The sequence below is a fragment of the Mixophyes fleayi genome, chromosome 2 (genome assembly GCF_038048845.1).
Source record: "Mixophyes fleayi isolate aMixFle1 chromosome 2, aMixFle1.hap1, whole genome shotgun sequence".
Classification (NCBI taxonomy): Eukaryota; Metazoa; Chordata; class Amphibia; order Anura; family Limnodynastidae; genus Mixophyes; species Mixophyes fleayi.
Window position 1 is genome coordinate 234,676,757 of NC_134403.1, and position 14,911 is coordinate 234,691,667.

At 38.6% G+C, this 14,911-nt stretch overlaps 1 protein-coding gene across 1 annotated transcript in view; it reads left to right on the plus strand.

Moving 5' to 3' along the window:
* CACNA1S (calcium voltage-gated channel subunit alpha1 S) overlaps positions 1-14,911 on the plus strand; it is a 451,977-nt gene that overhangs the window by 325,874 nt on the left and 111,192 nt on the right. The window contains exons 30-32 of the mRNA XM_075195636.1: positions 6,347-6,499; positions 10,344-10,409; positions 10,818-10,909. Coding sequence (XP_075051737.1) covers positions 6,347-6,499; positions 10,344-10,409; positions 10,818-10,909 — 311 coding nt within the window. The remainder of the gene's footprint in view (positions 1-6,346; positions 6,500-10,343; positions 10,410-10,817; positions 10,910-14,911) is intronic.

A 14,911-nucleotide genomic window follows, 5' to 3' on the forward strand; every position in this document is an offset into this window, starting at 1 on the left:
CTACTACATTATATCATTTGAAAGAGTCGACTATTCTCTTTCAAATTATGGGTCCCATAGTTTTTTTGGGCACAGATGAGGGAGATCTGGGCATTACAAACCTTTCCCTATCCTCTCCTCCTTAATATTTTGATCACATGGGATCACCAAGCAATAACTACTAATGGGCCACAACATTTGAAATAGGGGACTCCCTTCTTTCAAATAAGGTTACACCAGAGTTCATTAAAGACAGAATGGGAATGATCCTTCCCATCCCTGGACTTCCTAATTAGGGGTTATTATCTTGTGATCAAAATAAGTAAGACCAATAATGGTGGCCATTTTGTTGAAGCTGAAGTTCATTAAAACATAGACACATCCCCACAAATATGAGTTTAACCAGACAAAGCGTTATAGTTTCTTTTTAATTCAGGCACTAACTGTGAGGTTCCTTGAAGCTGTTTCCTCCTTCTAAACCACATGATTTGATTGTGTGTGGGGGTTGTGGACGACTGAAGCTCCTACCCCTTCCAAGAGCACCATGCTGTGCATAAAACTCATATAGAGAACAAATGTAAAAAGCAAAACCTGCATATGATCTTGTGTAAAATTACAAAACTGCATTTGAACATAATAGAAAATCTAAAATATATGCTTTTATGCACACTAAAACTAAAATAATGTAATACCAGCTGTATAAAAAATGTGGAATTCTTTATGGGAGGCTGCTTGAACTTTAAATAAGTTTGTTCAGTTCTCAAGTTGATAGACCACATCTGCCTGTGTAGGCACCTTTAGGAAAGCCATTAAATAATTATATAATTACGCACAATATCAGTGATTGATGCTACTTAGCATCACTCCTGAGTTTTGTTACATTTCAGACAATGAATTTGAAGATACTGAACAATACCTTATTTTGTACTGATAGTTTTGTATTTTACCAAACTTTTAGCAATGTTTACAGATTAGATATTTTGGTAAAATCAAACTCAAAAAGAAGATTTTTGCTTGGACATTCTCTTGATAACAGCAGAGTTATTTTCTTTTTCTGTGATTTAGTCATTCTAATTTTTGCATGTTTTTGTGGTTAAACATATTTTTTCTTAACATTTCGACTTTGTTCATTTATTATGCTATAGCTTGCTAACCAATATACCTACACAATTTGTAAATTGAAACATATTATTATAGGATAGATGCCAAATGCAACAAATACATTTTGGGGGTCAAGAATCATCATTGTTTACTTTTCAGGCCCCACAAAATTCAACAGCGCAGGACAGTTATACAAAATACATTCACACATAATATATACAGAAAAGTACACACAAGGTTGATGAAGGAGGTGCAGTTGTGTGCCAAAGATGACAGCTTTAAAGGATTTGCCTGGATAAAGGATGAACTACAGCAGTCCACAAGCATATTTACATGGAAACATTTTTGTTACAAGTGCAGTGGAAAATCACACACAAAAGCAACAATGCAATTTTGTGACCCTGATATTTTAAAGAATAAAAGGAAATTTGCAAACAAACCTTATATGTAGCTCATCTGCTTTATTAAACAGCAAAGGGATTTGTATATATAGATGGTTTTCTTTATTTGATGGGAAGAAGATTATACATTGGGATCTTGGAAAGTTATTAAATAGAAAATGTGAAATTAACATGAAACATACATGCATTACAGCACCATCATCTTATCTTGACCAATTTACTGCTTGTTTGACCTTTTTTCATTAAATACTTTTAAAAAAGTGTGCCAAAGGAACACAATTACACTTTCTGTGCATGCATTGCGTAGAGGTAGTTGTGTATTGTATTGTGTATTGTAGACAGACACAGAAATATAATGATTATTTAAGAGATACAGGGCCTGAATCATTAGAGCAAGTATTCTGAGTGCAAGTATTAAATGCACGGATTTAGGCTTTGCGTGCGCCCGAATCATGCAAGGCAAGGATCTCAAGATTCATGCCCTGTTGAATTCAGGCACAGGACCGCTTTATTATATAGGATGCCGCTGGTACATATGAACATGTCAGTGGCTGCAGGTCTGGCGGCATTACAGCCGCCCCGACCCGTCGGCTCTATACAGTTGTAAAAAATAGATTTTTGTAAAAAAAAGTGTGGTGCCCCCTCCTAATGCTAATAACTCTAGTGCTACCAGCCCGGGTTGCAGGTCTGGCGGCATTACAGCCGCCCCGACCCGTCGGCTCTATACAGTTGTAAAAAATAGATTTTTATAAAAAAAAGTGTGGTGCCCCCTCCTAATACTAATAACTCTAGTGCTACCAGCCTGGGTTGGTGGCACTATAGCAGGGGGACTTGCAGCAGGGGTCCCCTGCCATAATGACAAACCAACCCCAGGCTCTTCAGCATGGGACTGGATTCCCTAGGGAGTGGGGTCTACAAAAAAATTGTGCGGGCCCTCTCCCTCTTGGAATACCCAGCCCCTGAAAGCACTAGGGCTATTCCTATACCCCTGGGCATAGGAAGAGCTACAGACTGTAGAGTAATAAGGTGAAAAAATAAAGAAAGAAAAGGTATAAAACACCCCTATTTTAGTTTGTGGAACTACAAGTCTCAGCCAGCCCGTGGTGACATTAACAGTCTGGGCATGTTGGCACTTGGAGAACGACAAGTGCCACCATGTCTAAGCCCCTGGGGCCCATTGAGTCATGTAGTTCCACAAAGTAAATTTTAAATAAAACACACAGCCCTCTTTAAAACCACATTATTTGAATACAAATAATAAAACCCCCCAAACCCCCACACACCTCATTAAAACCACATATATTTATTAAAAATAATGCATCCACATATACTTACCATCTGATGTCTTCATCTGTAAATCCAATCTTGTAAGATTAAAATCTTACAAGATTGGATTTACAGATGAAGACATCAGATGGTAAGTATATGTGGATGCATTATTTTTAATAAATATAATATTGCTTAAAACCATAACACCAAACCAATTAACCAAACCAAAATATTCCCAGGTCCTGATGTAGTCCCAAAAAATTAAATCCCCCAAAAATATTCCAAATATTCTTGAAAATAATCTTTTTTTCTTCAGTTTTAAAGACCCCAACATAGTCCAACGATCTGGCTTGGCAAAACAAGAAACCCTTAAGAACAACGGAACTTTGTTCCTTTATGGAGGAACATGCGGAGCAGAATGAAATATTAACAGACGCGAGGTCTACCTATATGGTAGTGTAAAAACTAGCACTAGCACTCCCCTCAAGTCTATATACTCCAGAATCTAATATGTGATCCCCAAATACAACAGCAGACGGCAGTAATGCCATACAGCATCAGCAATTTTTATGTTTATTTCATTCAAAGCTACAAACTGTAAAAATAACTTCTGGTCCAATCACATGCTAGGTGTAATCATTATTTTGTCTTACAATGCAACACGTTTTGATAAACATTCCCCTGACAAGGGGTCACAAAGGATAAGAAATACAATATGTATGAGGACAGCATATGATGTGTATGTGTGGACATTATTTATTTATATATATATATATATATATATATATATATATATATATATATATATATATATATATAAGAAATATAAATGCAGTGGACATCGTGAATCATAAACCAATCAATTCTGTTACAAGGCCAAAAACTTCTTGTAAATAGGGGCACTTTGTAGAGGGGCACACAGAGCTGGAACTACCATTAGGCGGCCTAATGCAGTCGCCTAGAGTACCCGTATTTTGGCGGAGCCTAAAGCACTAAAGGAGTGGCATCTTGTCACCCATTTAGTGTTTTTACTTTTACTTAAACCCACCTGGGACAACGACAGCCATATGGATTTAAATTTAAACACCCCCCTTCCTCATTAGCTGACAAGGAGAGAGAGGGGGTTGTTTAATAACTTAATTTATAAATTAAATTGAGTGCACCATGTGCACTTCTTACCTGTAGTAATGTTGCTGACAGCCACTCCTCTTTGTTAGTAATAAGCTGGGATTGTGGAGCTGGGCTGTAATGTTGCAATTCCATCATTACCCTCCCAGTCTATCATTGATGCAGAGTTGCAGCAACACTCTGTGTCAATGATAGGCCACTGGCTGCCAACCCGACTTCTCTGCATGGCAACAAGCGGTGGGGGGCATATCTGAGGGGGGCACCTGAAGAAATGTGACCAACTAAAGCCAGTTCTGTAACATTGTTCATAAAATACCTCAAGGTTTTACTCTGAGGCAAGTTTCAATTATTTGAATGTAATGCTGTCAACTATCAAATATTGATATGCTCTATAACTATTGACTTTTTAGCTCTACATTCAGTTTTGTCTTTGTAAATTAAAATTACGATTTCAGTTTCAATATGCTGTATTTCTTACCATACCTTAGGTAAGACAAAGTATTCATATTTAACAAATGTTAATTATTGATGACTAATTCAAGAACAGTGCACAAGTCAAATGTGCAAACAAAATGCATCAAAGAGCAGTAAAGTTGTGCAGTGAGCAAGCTGCTAGATTTTTTTATTATTTTTTCTTTAAGTTGTTTACTGCAAATTGTTCAGCACTAGTTTTTTTTATTTAGCTTTGAATCAATTATTTTTGTTAAAGCTGTTCTTTTACCGCTGATCATCATCATCTGTCCCCTAAGTGTCTTAAACTACACCTAGACTAATTACTCTTACTAATTAAACTCATCCCATATTAACCTATAAGGGTGCATTAAGAGGCCAACCTTTTCTGTTTTAACTATATTGTCTTCAACCTGTAGAAGTCCATATATTTCCCATCATTAATCATGCCCATGCTATTCCTAACTATGCCCATATTAACCTCAAATGATAAACCAAATTACTAATTAAGTGCCCTAATAAATTTAGATATCACCTTACTAGACTGTGAAGAAGTGGATCACATATTTCCCTCTTCCTCTTAGTTTCACAATTTCCCACTGCAATAATAGCCATAGCACACTCATACAATACCCTTGTAGGTTGTTAAAGCCATTTTTCCAATGAAGTGGTGTCAGGGTGTAAAGCTGTAAACAATAATATAGAAAATATAATGCAGCCAAGGTCTTGTGTTGTGGAGAGCAGGGGTACTGAAATAATAATTTAGCCACCAGTCTGATGCAATGGGGCTGAGGTAATACTTAGTTTTAGCTCATTTTGGTGTGTTGTGGGAACTGAAGCCTAATGGACGTGGGTTGAACATCATGGCTCTCTCAGTCAAGTTATGCAGACACTACCAAAATCCTCTACTGCGTCTGACCGGGTCAGAAAAATAACAACCCCACCCCATGTGTTTGATGGTCCCTAATTTTGCCCTTCTCACCAAGATGATTATGGGTACAAGGAGTAAGGGGGGAGTTGTTTCACCCCCTGAATGTGAAACTCATTACCATCTCCAGGTTTCTCCATATCCACTTTGCTGTTGAGAGATTTTTATTTTTTGTGTTGTCATCAGAGATGTCTCCGTTTTTGTTTTTATTAGACCCCATATTTTTTAATGACTTTAATGTGCAAAGGAAGTTGCAAAATAAACTAATCCATAAATTTAATTAATTAAAAGTCCCCACAATATTTACAGTTTTTCCTCTCAGTGTGGTGTTTTTTTTTATTAACCTAGCATTCCACTGCTCCAGGATATGCTAGGAAGAATTGTTAATCCACTGTAAAGTCCCTGAGATGCAATAAAATGTAACATAAACAAGTTAGAAAGATGACACCTTAATAAAAAAGCAACCTTTTAAGTAATCCTAATGTCCTACAAGCCACCTGCTTATTAACTCTTAATACACTGTCTCCCTAATTTACCTAGTGCAAACATATATTGATATCATATGAATATATACAGTATATTTGTAGCACAGATGCAGGTTTGGGGAGGGCTGCACAAAGCATGATTACACTCAGGCCCATCAATCATTTCATCCTTGGTCCATATGTTCCTTACATGATTAAACAACTCACTCCTCCTTAGCTTTATACTGTCTACCTATATGCAATAGCACAGTTTGATTTTTATTTCTAGCATACAATGGAGCAGATTTGTCCTGTGGTACATATAGCATCATGTACCATACCATTTGTGCACAGGGCTTTGGAAAGAAACATTCTGCATTGTGAAAGTATCTGAATATGCACACCAGTATCACCCATAAAAAGTAAAACTAATCTTCTTACCAACCCACTCCCCTCTTTCATGCCTGAAACTATTTATTTTTAATATTGTATTCTTTTACAGCAGTGTCAAGTCTCAGATCCTTTTATAAATCATCACCATGCCTTTAACTTCTTGACAGAGTTAGTGATGCCATGTGCAGTATTTCAGTCACCATTCTTTTCTAACCATCATTTTATCACCCCAGACACCAGGCATCCCGACCACCCCAGGAGCGGATGACTCTTCACGCATCTCCATTACATTTTTCCGATTGTTTCGTGTTTTGCGCCTTGTGAAGTTATTAAGCCGTGGAGAGGGAGTAAGAACTTTGCTCTGGACTTTTATCAAATCCTTCCAGGTAATGAAACATTCTCTTTTAAGACTGCTATAGCACTATAAATGAAAAGGTTTAATAGGCACCTACTATTAAACCTGCAGTCTTAAACTGCAGATTGAAGATGTATTACTTTTGCTGCTATAAACCTCTTTAAACACATCTTAATCCAATGCAATAATTATTAAAATAAAGACACGACACAAGATTTGTTGGCAAATAATAGGTCACAGTTTATTGAATATAAAATGGTGGTGGAGAAGGCAAATTGCGAGGCGGCACAAACAATAGCAATAACCAAACTGTGTTTGGCCATCTGGCACTAACCACTATCCAAGTCCTTTATGACTGGCTAAATCTGACTCCAGAGTGACTATGCCTCCTCTGGACTCACAATGACGTGCCCGCACAAGGCAAGTCAAGGGATCCCCCTCACAAGGGGACCAAGAGCCAAAGTACCACCACATATAATACTTCATTGTATGACACATGCCCTCTGGTGGACATTGTCATCAGTGTCCAACAGTATTGTGCTATTTCATGACAGAATTTAGTGACATATCCTTGTATATTAATTTTATATTATTTTTAGATGACTGTGCTTGAGACCATCGTAATGTTTGCGCCTCTGAATAACATAAGTGTGGCTCCTACTTGCTACATTAATAATATGCTATGTCTTGTTTTTCAGAATTTACATTCCTACAAGTCTTTCAGAAAGCCTTCTTAACCCCTGTGCCGCTGAGGCTTTTTTAGCCCCTGTGCTGAGCCTATTTCCAGCACTTTTTGGGCTGGTCAAATTCCAATATCAATATCAGTCATTTGTTTATGCAGTACCTACACAAATTATACATTGCTTTTTTCAGAAGACTTTACCTTCTCAGAAAATACCATTAGTTTACTTACAGCTTCTCACACAGCAAAGTCAATTTTTAACCTCTACCAATAAATACTTTGTAGTTCTTGCTTGTGCACCAACCCACCTTTCCACAACAGCAAAAATTCTATTCATAGGTCTTCGTAATAATGTCTGCACTTGATAATGATAATGCAGGTTTTGTTTTGTTTTTTTGCTAGATTGCAATATCTTTAATGATAAATACACAATGGATAGGAATAATACCATAGCCTAACAAGGCATACTATTCTGAAAATGATACAACCTGCTGCATTAAGTGAGGATGCTGTTGTATTTGTTGAAGCCAGGATAGAGCTTCATTATTTTAGCTCTTTAAAATTGGTTCATACATGGTTATCATTAATCATAAAGGTATATGGTGTGGTTAATACAAGAAACTTGCCAAAGTGGCGTTCAGTTCAGTTAAAACTGGGTCAATCTTACTAAGGACACAAAATTAAATCACAATTTTTACTTTTATTCACTGAAAAACATTCAAATGCAGCTTTCCATTCAAGGACTCATGTAGAGTCGGATGCAAACTGCATTTTCAGTATAGAATATACTTTTTTTTAATTCTGCACATGCCCACAAAGCACATAGTTATGTTTGTGGCCATATGCAGACTTATTGCATCTTGTGCTGACTGCCGCTTGCCCGCCTTACGATTGAAGAGGTGGAACAAAGAATAAGGGGGGCATGTAAGGGCCTGTTGGAGCAAATGTGACTTATGTAGACTGAGAATCAGTAGCAAACTAAAATTGTGAATGTTCAATCACTGGTGTAAACAAGTAAACAAAGCTGATCCGTTGTACAACAACCATTCAAAAACAATTTCTCTCACTGGGTTCTGGAGCTATCAGCCTGAACAGACTTTATTCTCTCTCTCTCGCTCGCTCGTGCTCTCTGTCTCCCTCTCATCTTTTTTAACTTAATATTGTTTAAATGATGCCTTAAGGTGCGCCTTGGAGTAGCTTTCAGCTTGCTTTATTAATAGCTGATAGCACTTGGTTTTCTGTTCTACAGTTAAATCTGGCACCAAATGTTTTTAAAATGTTTGCATTACTTCTTAAAGCTCTCGTCCTCAACCTTTCTCTCTCCACCGGCACATTTACATCCTCCTTTAAAAATGCACTCATCTCACCAATTCTAAAGAAACCATCTCTTGACTCGGCTTCTCTCTCCAACTACCATCCTTTTTCTCTCCTCCTCTTTGCCTCCAAACTACTTGGTGTCACACTTGACTCTGCCTTCTGCTTTATTCCTCACACCAAGACACTCTCCTAGTCATGTTGACACCATCTTAAACACATTGCCAGAATATGTCTTTTCTTACTCAATGTGCTACCAAAACTCTTATTCATTCTCTCATTATTTCCCGCCTTGACTACTGCATTCCAGACACCCATGTATCCATACTTCAATCCATAATAAATGCTGCTGCAAAACTGATCTTCCTCTCTCACTGCTCCATATCTGCTGCACCACTTTGCAAATCCCTTCACTAGCTCCCTGTGTCCTCCAGAATCCAATTAAAATGCCCCACCCTCAACAACACCACCCCTTCATACATTTAAAACTACATATCAAAATATTCCCCCTTCTGCACTTTTAGATCTACCTGTAAACTATGACCTTGTCTCGCCTCTGCTAACCACCTCTCAATCCCACCTACAAGACTTCTCCCATGCTGCTCCCCTCTTATGAAATTCCCTACCTCGCCCAATCAGGCTTTCCCACAGCCTTCAAATCTTTAGATGCTCTCTGAAGACCCATCTCTTTATTAGAGCTTACCTTATGCCCTGATAATACTATTCACATTAATACACCCTCACTGCTCCACGGGAGGTTTCTGTCCTCCATGAGCACGCCTTAGGACACCTGCGTTACGGTTTGACAGGTGTACCGCCCCAGTTAAACTCCCCACCTGCAACTGTCTTCGGAGCATCTCTGAGCCACATTTGCATCTCTTGTTTCAGCTGTGCCCTATTCCACTTAGAATGTAAGCTCTCTTATGAGCAGGGTCCTCCATACCCTTTGTTATCATGCATGCATTTATTTTGTCTGCCTTGTATGTCCCTTTTTTATGTATATCTTGTTTTCTCTACTATACAGCACTGCAGAGCACTGTGGCACCTTATAAATCTATGATAATAATATGTGATAAAGCATGGCATTCACTGGAGTCTCACACAGCTTGGCTGAACAATTTCACTGTTTATTTGCAGTTGTCAGGGTGGCTTAAACTGTGTCAGCGGTGGATACAGCAGACATTTCCAGTAAAGCATCACAATTCTCCCACAACCCAACGTCTGGCTAAACAGTAGTTCCCTCACTACTAGCCGGCCACTAACTGGAATCGGTGGCCCCGTCCACAAATTCAAACAATGTTTTTATCCTCCACCCTAGCACTACAAACGAATCACAACAAACCAATTACTACACGTGTGTGAGTGTGTGAGTGTGTGTGAGTGTGTGTGTGTGTGTGTGCACGTGCTAAAAGAAGTACCCAGAGGGACTTTAACCCTGTCTGCAGCCTGCTCCTGCAGACTAGGTGGGTTTTTTCCTGTTTCCCTAAAGAAGGGGTGTGGAAAATAAGCCACCTTGCCACAAATAATAATAATAATCACTTGAAAATGTTAGGAACACACATACAGATCTGGTTGTTTGACCTAATTGGCAAAGAAATGGGTATGTGACTAATTTGGATTCTTTTCTTGAGGACCTAATTGCACAAATTTGATTATTTGCTAATCTGTCAGAATAAGCAGATCACATTGTTTCAAGCCCTGTGTATTTTTGAGAGTACCAGATGAATATTTTATTAATTTGTTTGTTAGTCAATTTAGCCCCATATACATGAGTAATTTTATGACCGTTTGATTAGATTTGTTTATTATGGCCTGTTTTCAAGATATTCCAATTAAGTTATTTTGTTTTCTTCATTGTTATTCTTGTTTGTCCTTTTAGGCGCTTCCGTATGTGGCACTGCTCATTGTAATGCTGTTTTTTATCTACGCCGTCATTGGAATGCAGGTAAACATTCACATAACTGACTTTTAAAAAAGAAACATCTATTGGTCCTAAGTGTTTGTGACTTTAATTTTTGTTTTGGTTATATGGCAGTTTTAATAACACGCCTTATAAAGAATAAGAATTACTTTCTCCTGTATCTGGAAGGTGAGGAACATAGCCAGTTCCTGCAGTGTGATCCTAGTGCTGTTTCCGCCAGTTTCTGTTAGCTGAGATTTTCAGGCCAAATTGCATATTTTGACATATAATATAGTTGTGACGCTAGTCTTGCACTGTTCCTGGCACTATCCTACATATACATAATCTGTTTTACCAAAGTGTAGCAAATACAACAGTTACTGACAAGCGTCATGTTTGTTAAAACTCTCATCCTTTACAGTATATATATCATGGTGTTCTGCTTCTTTTCAGGTCTTTGGTAAAATTGCCTTGGTTGATGGAACACAAATAAATCGGAACAATAATTTCCAGACGTTCCCTCAGGCTGTATTAGTACTCTTTAGGTAATATGCATGTTATTACATGTTAATCATACTTGCCTACTTTCGGCAACTTGTTTCCGGGAGAGGGGCGTGACTGGAGGGTGGGAGGGGGCAGGGCGCGGCCAAACGCGGCATTATGGCCCCACCGCCGTGATTGTGATGCCGTTTTGTCACAGGGGCGGGCCAAAATGACACGAATCACCGTGAATCATGTCATTTTGGTACGGCAGTAGCGGGATGCGGGAGATTTGTCAGCTCTCCCAGGAGTCCGTGAGACTGACCCGAATTTCAGGATTCTCCCGGACATTCCGGGAGAGTTGGCAAGTATGATGTTAATGACAGTTAAAGATATAAACAGGATGCAGTGGCTTACACACACATATTTAAGTAGGCAAGATCTATCATATCCCCTGGTTAAATGTTAAAAAGAGACCATGTTCTAAACTTCGACAGAAACATACTCCAGGGTGTAAATGTATCAAGGTCCGATTTTTTTTTTCAGCGTTTTAAAATTGCGATTTTTGTCCCTAAGTCACTAGATGTATTAAACTGCGATTTTTACTCTAATTTTAAAAATCGCTGGTCATCTCTGGCGAGTTGCTGAATTGTCAAACACTCTCGTGTTTAGCTAACTCTCCTGTGTTTCCTAACTGCGTGATTAGTAAACACATCACATCACAGCAGAGGGACACGCAGCAGGGGTCACCCTGCCATAATGACAAGCAACCCCAGGCTGTTCAGCGCTGGGCTGGATTTCCTAGGAAATGGGGGCCGCCAAAAAAATGAGCGCCCCCTCCCCCTCTAAGAATAACCAGCCCAGTGCTGAAAGCACTAGGGCTCTTCCTAGCTCCGTGGGCTATGGCTAGTGGAGTAATAACGGGGAAAACTATGTAAAAAAAAAAAGACGCCATTTTGTTATGTGGAACTACAAGTCCTAGCAATGCCAGGGTGCCCTAAACAGTCTGGGCATGCTGATGCTTGTATAACTACAAGCACCAGCATACACATGGCAACCAGGGCATGCTGGCACTTGGAGAACCACAAGTGCCAACATTCCCTGACGCCCATGGTTGGCTGAGACCTGTAGTACCACAAAACAAAATGTTAAATAAGCCACAACTCCCTGTTTCAAACCACAACATTTTAATAAAAATAATAAAACCCCAATAAATACACTAAACACGCTCATTCATACCACATACATTTATTAAAAATAAGAAAACCCCAATACTTACCAATCAGATTTCTTCTTTTTTTGTTAGCAGCTTTTAATCCAAAAATGCATGTAAACCATGTCCCAAAATAAATTTGTAATTCCAAATGTCCGTGCTTTTAAATATCTTCTGTTCTTCTTGGCCGGGAAGACCCACTTTTTGCTTGCAGTCTTCTGTTCTTCTTGGCCAGGAGGGCCCCCTTGTTGCTTGTAGTCTTCTGTTCTTCAGGCCAGGAGGGCCCCCATATTTGTAATCTAAACCAGAACATGCTTGGTTAATTTTTTTTTAAAAAATGACAGACAACTCAGGAACAGCTTGTACACTGTACAAGAACCGATACGCATTGACTAAAACAGAGCTGCAAGCTCTATTTGTAGTCTAAGGGATTTCCCCATGAAAATCCCTTAGACTATAAATAGAGCTTAATAGGGTTAATAGTGGTCAGGCGGGGGGACCCCACGCTTTTTTTTTTAAACATTTATCTATTTTTAAACTTTTGACAGCCGCCGTACCTCCGGCTGTATAAACAGACAGAGAGTGTAGCAGTTATGCGTTTATGAATCACGCAGCTAGGATGCAGCGTGTTGTATTTAGCAATTTTTAAAGCAAACTCAGGAGAGTTTGCTTAATCGCAGCTTCATACATTTGAGACTTGTATATCTAAAGTGCAAACAGTCGGGACTTTGATCTCTATCGATTTTGGAAATAGCGATTTTGACAGAAACACATCTCTGGCGATTTTACATGAAATCTCAGGTTCATACATCAGCGAGTTTCCTGAGAAAATCGATGGACTTTCAAAATCGAAGCTTGATACATTTAACCCCAGGGGTATGTGTGGAAATAGTGCTGCAAAATTAGGAATTTTCAAACCAAAGGGTATTTTAGCTGTCATTTTGTAGAATTTACTTAATAAATGATAACTACATTCTGATTGGTTGCTATAGGCAACATCTCCACTTTTTCAAACCCACAGTTTAGTAAATATACCCCTGGGGGTAAATGTATGAATCTCCGGATTCTTCATCTCCGGCGTGTTCAGCCTCTTCAGCGCTTAAATTTAAAGCGGCGCTGCATTGTAAAGGGAGGCTGAACACGCCGGAGATGAAGAATCCGGAGATTCATACATTTACCCCCTAGTCTTTGTCTGCAAAACAAAGGCCTAATAAAATAGTATAATGAGCACAAATGATTTAATTGCTCAGTCAGCGTTTTTGAGTAACTGTGACAGAGACCAAACTTGCCTATGCCACCGATTTTCATGGTCCCAATTCCCACTTGTATGTGTGACCTCAACAAAGTATACACATATATAACAGAAAAAAACATAATAAAGTTGTAGTTACTGTCAAGCCCTTTCAGAGGTTCATAAAGGCCCGGAGAAACCCACATTTCTTTCTTAGAAAAAACATCCAAAAACAATACAACTGCATTTAAAAAATTTTTTTGGTAATGCTTAACTTTATTAACATTTACAAATAAATACTGTATACATACTGATGTACGGGATTATTGGAGATTTCATATTAGTGTTTTCTAGTTTTTTTCAATCACTCTTGCCCCTATAGTTGAGCGATGATAGTTTTTTAAGTTTATTCACCAGAAGCAACGGATGCTGCCAAACTGAGGAAAATGTGCAAAGCAATTGTGATGTTGGGAAACACCCCAGAAAGTCCTAGTTCTAACATTTCTGTAAGAAGTTCTTTTGGCTTGCTTTCCAACTTAAAGTTTGTACTATAAATTTGCTTCAGGAAATTAGATTGCCAGTGAAATCTTTGCCAATATCTTTCTTGTATTGTTGCTGAAAGTTTTCAGCTGCGGAGCACAGGTCTTCTTTACTCATTTTGTTGAATTTGCAAAGAAATCTAAGCAAGTTACAAATTACTTCCAATGAAGTAAATCTATGATAAAGACCAGACAGAATGTTGACCCTATAGTACTTTTCAGCATTGGATTGAGTAGGCGCGAGGTGACTGGTGGAGAACTCAAGGTTTAGTGTGGTTTCCACAGCTGGAGATAATACAGTATGAGTTTTGCTCAAGCAGAATTGCTTGTACTCCATTGTATTTCCCAGCCATGTTAGATCAATTGTAGTAAGTTTGCCAATGCATGCTTGAAAATCCAAGTTTAATGCTACCAAATTTTCCAATATTCGATCAGCAATTTCTTTTCCATTTATATTTCTGTGAAATTATCAAACAAAACAAACCGTTCCTCAATTGAAAATTTTGAGTAATAATATTGCTCTGAAGGCTGACTTCCATGCTACATAATTGTCTTTGTGGAGCGTTGAACTCTCGAATGAGGATTTTCGGTCGTACAGGTTCTTCCAACCTATATTTGAACTCCATCCGGATTGAGCAGATAAAAGTGTTTGCTGTACTTTTATTAAAAATGAAGCAAGGCACACAGTGGAGAGACTGTTTTGCTACACTCCAGTATAACCAGTCTCATGGGTAGGTCTCACCATTTGGAAGGGTTTTCTTATGTAGAAGATAAGGGAAAGCATGCTTACTATGTCTCGTGGAACGTTGTTTGGCAATTCAAAACTAGGAATCTTAAGAAATTACTTAATTTGGGCAGCATTGCTATTGTTGATAATATAAGACTTTCCTTTAGTCTTCAAACCTGCAAGCGTTCTCTGAAAACCCACCTCTTCAGACAAGCTTATAATATTCCTCTACCACCCTCTTATTCTTCCTAGGTAACCCTATTACCACCCTCTACATAGCTAGCACAAAACAACAACCCTCTGACCAACATAGTTGTGTGACTAAGCATACATCAAGGTGGCTTAGTGGTTAGCACT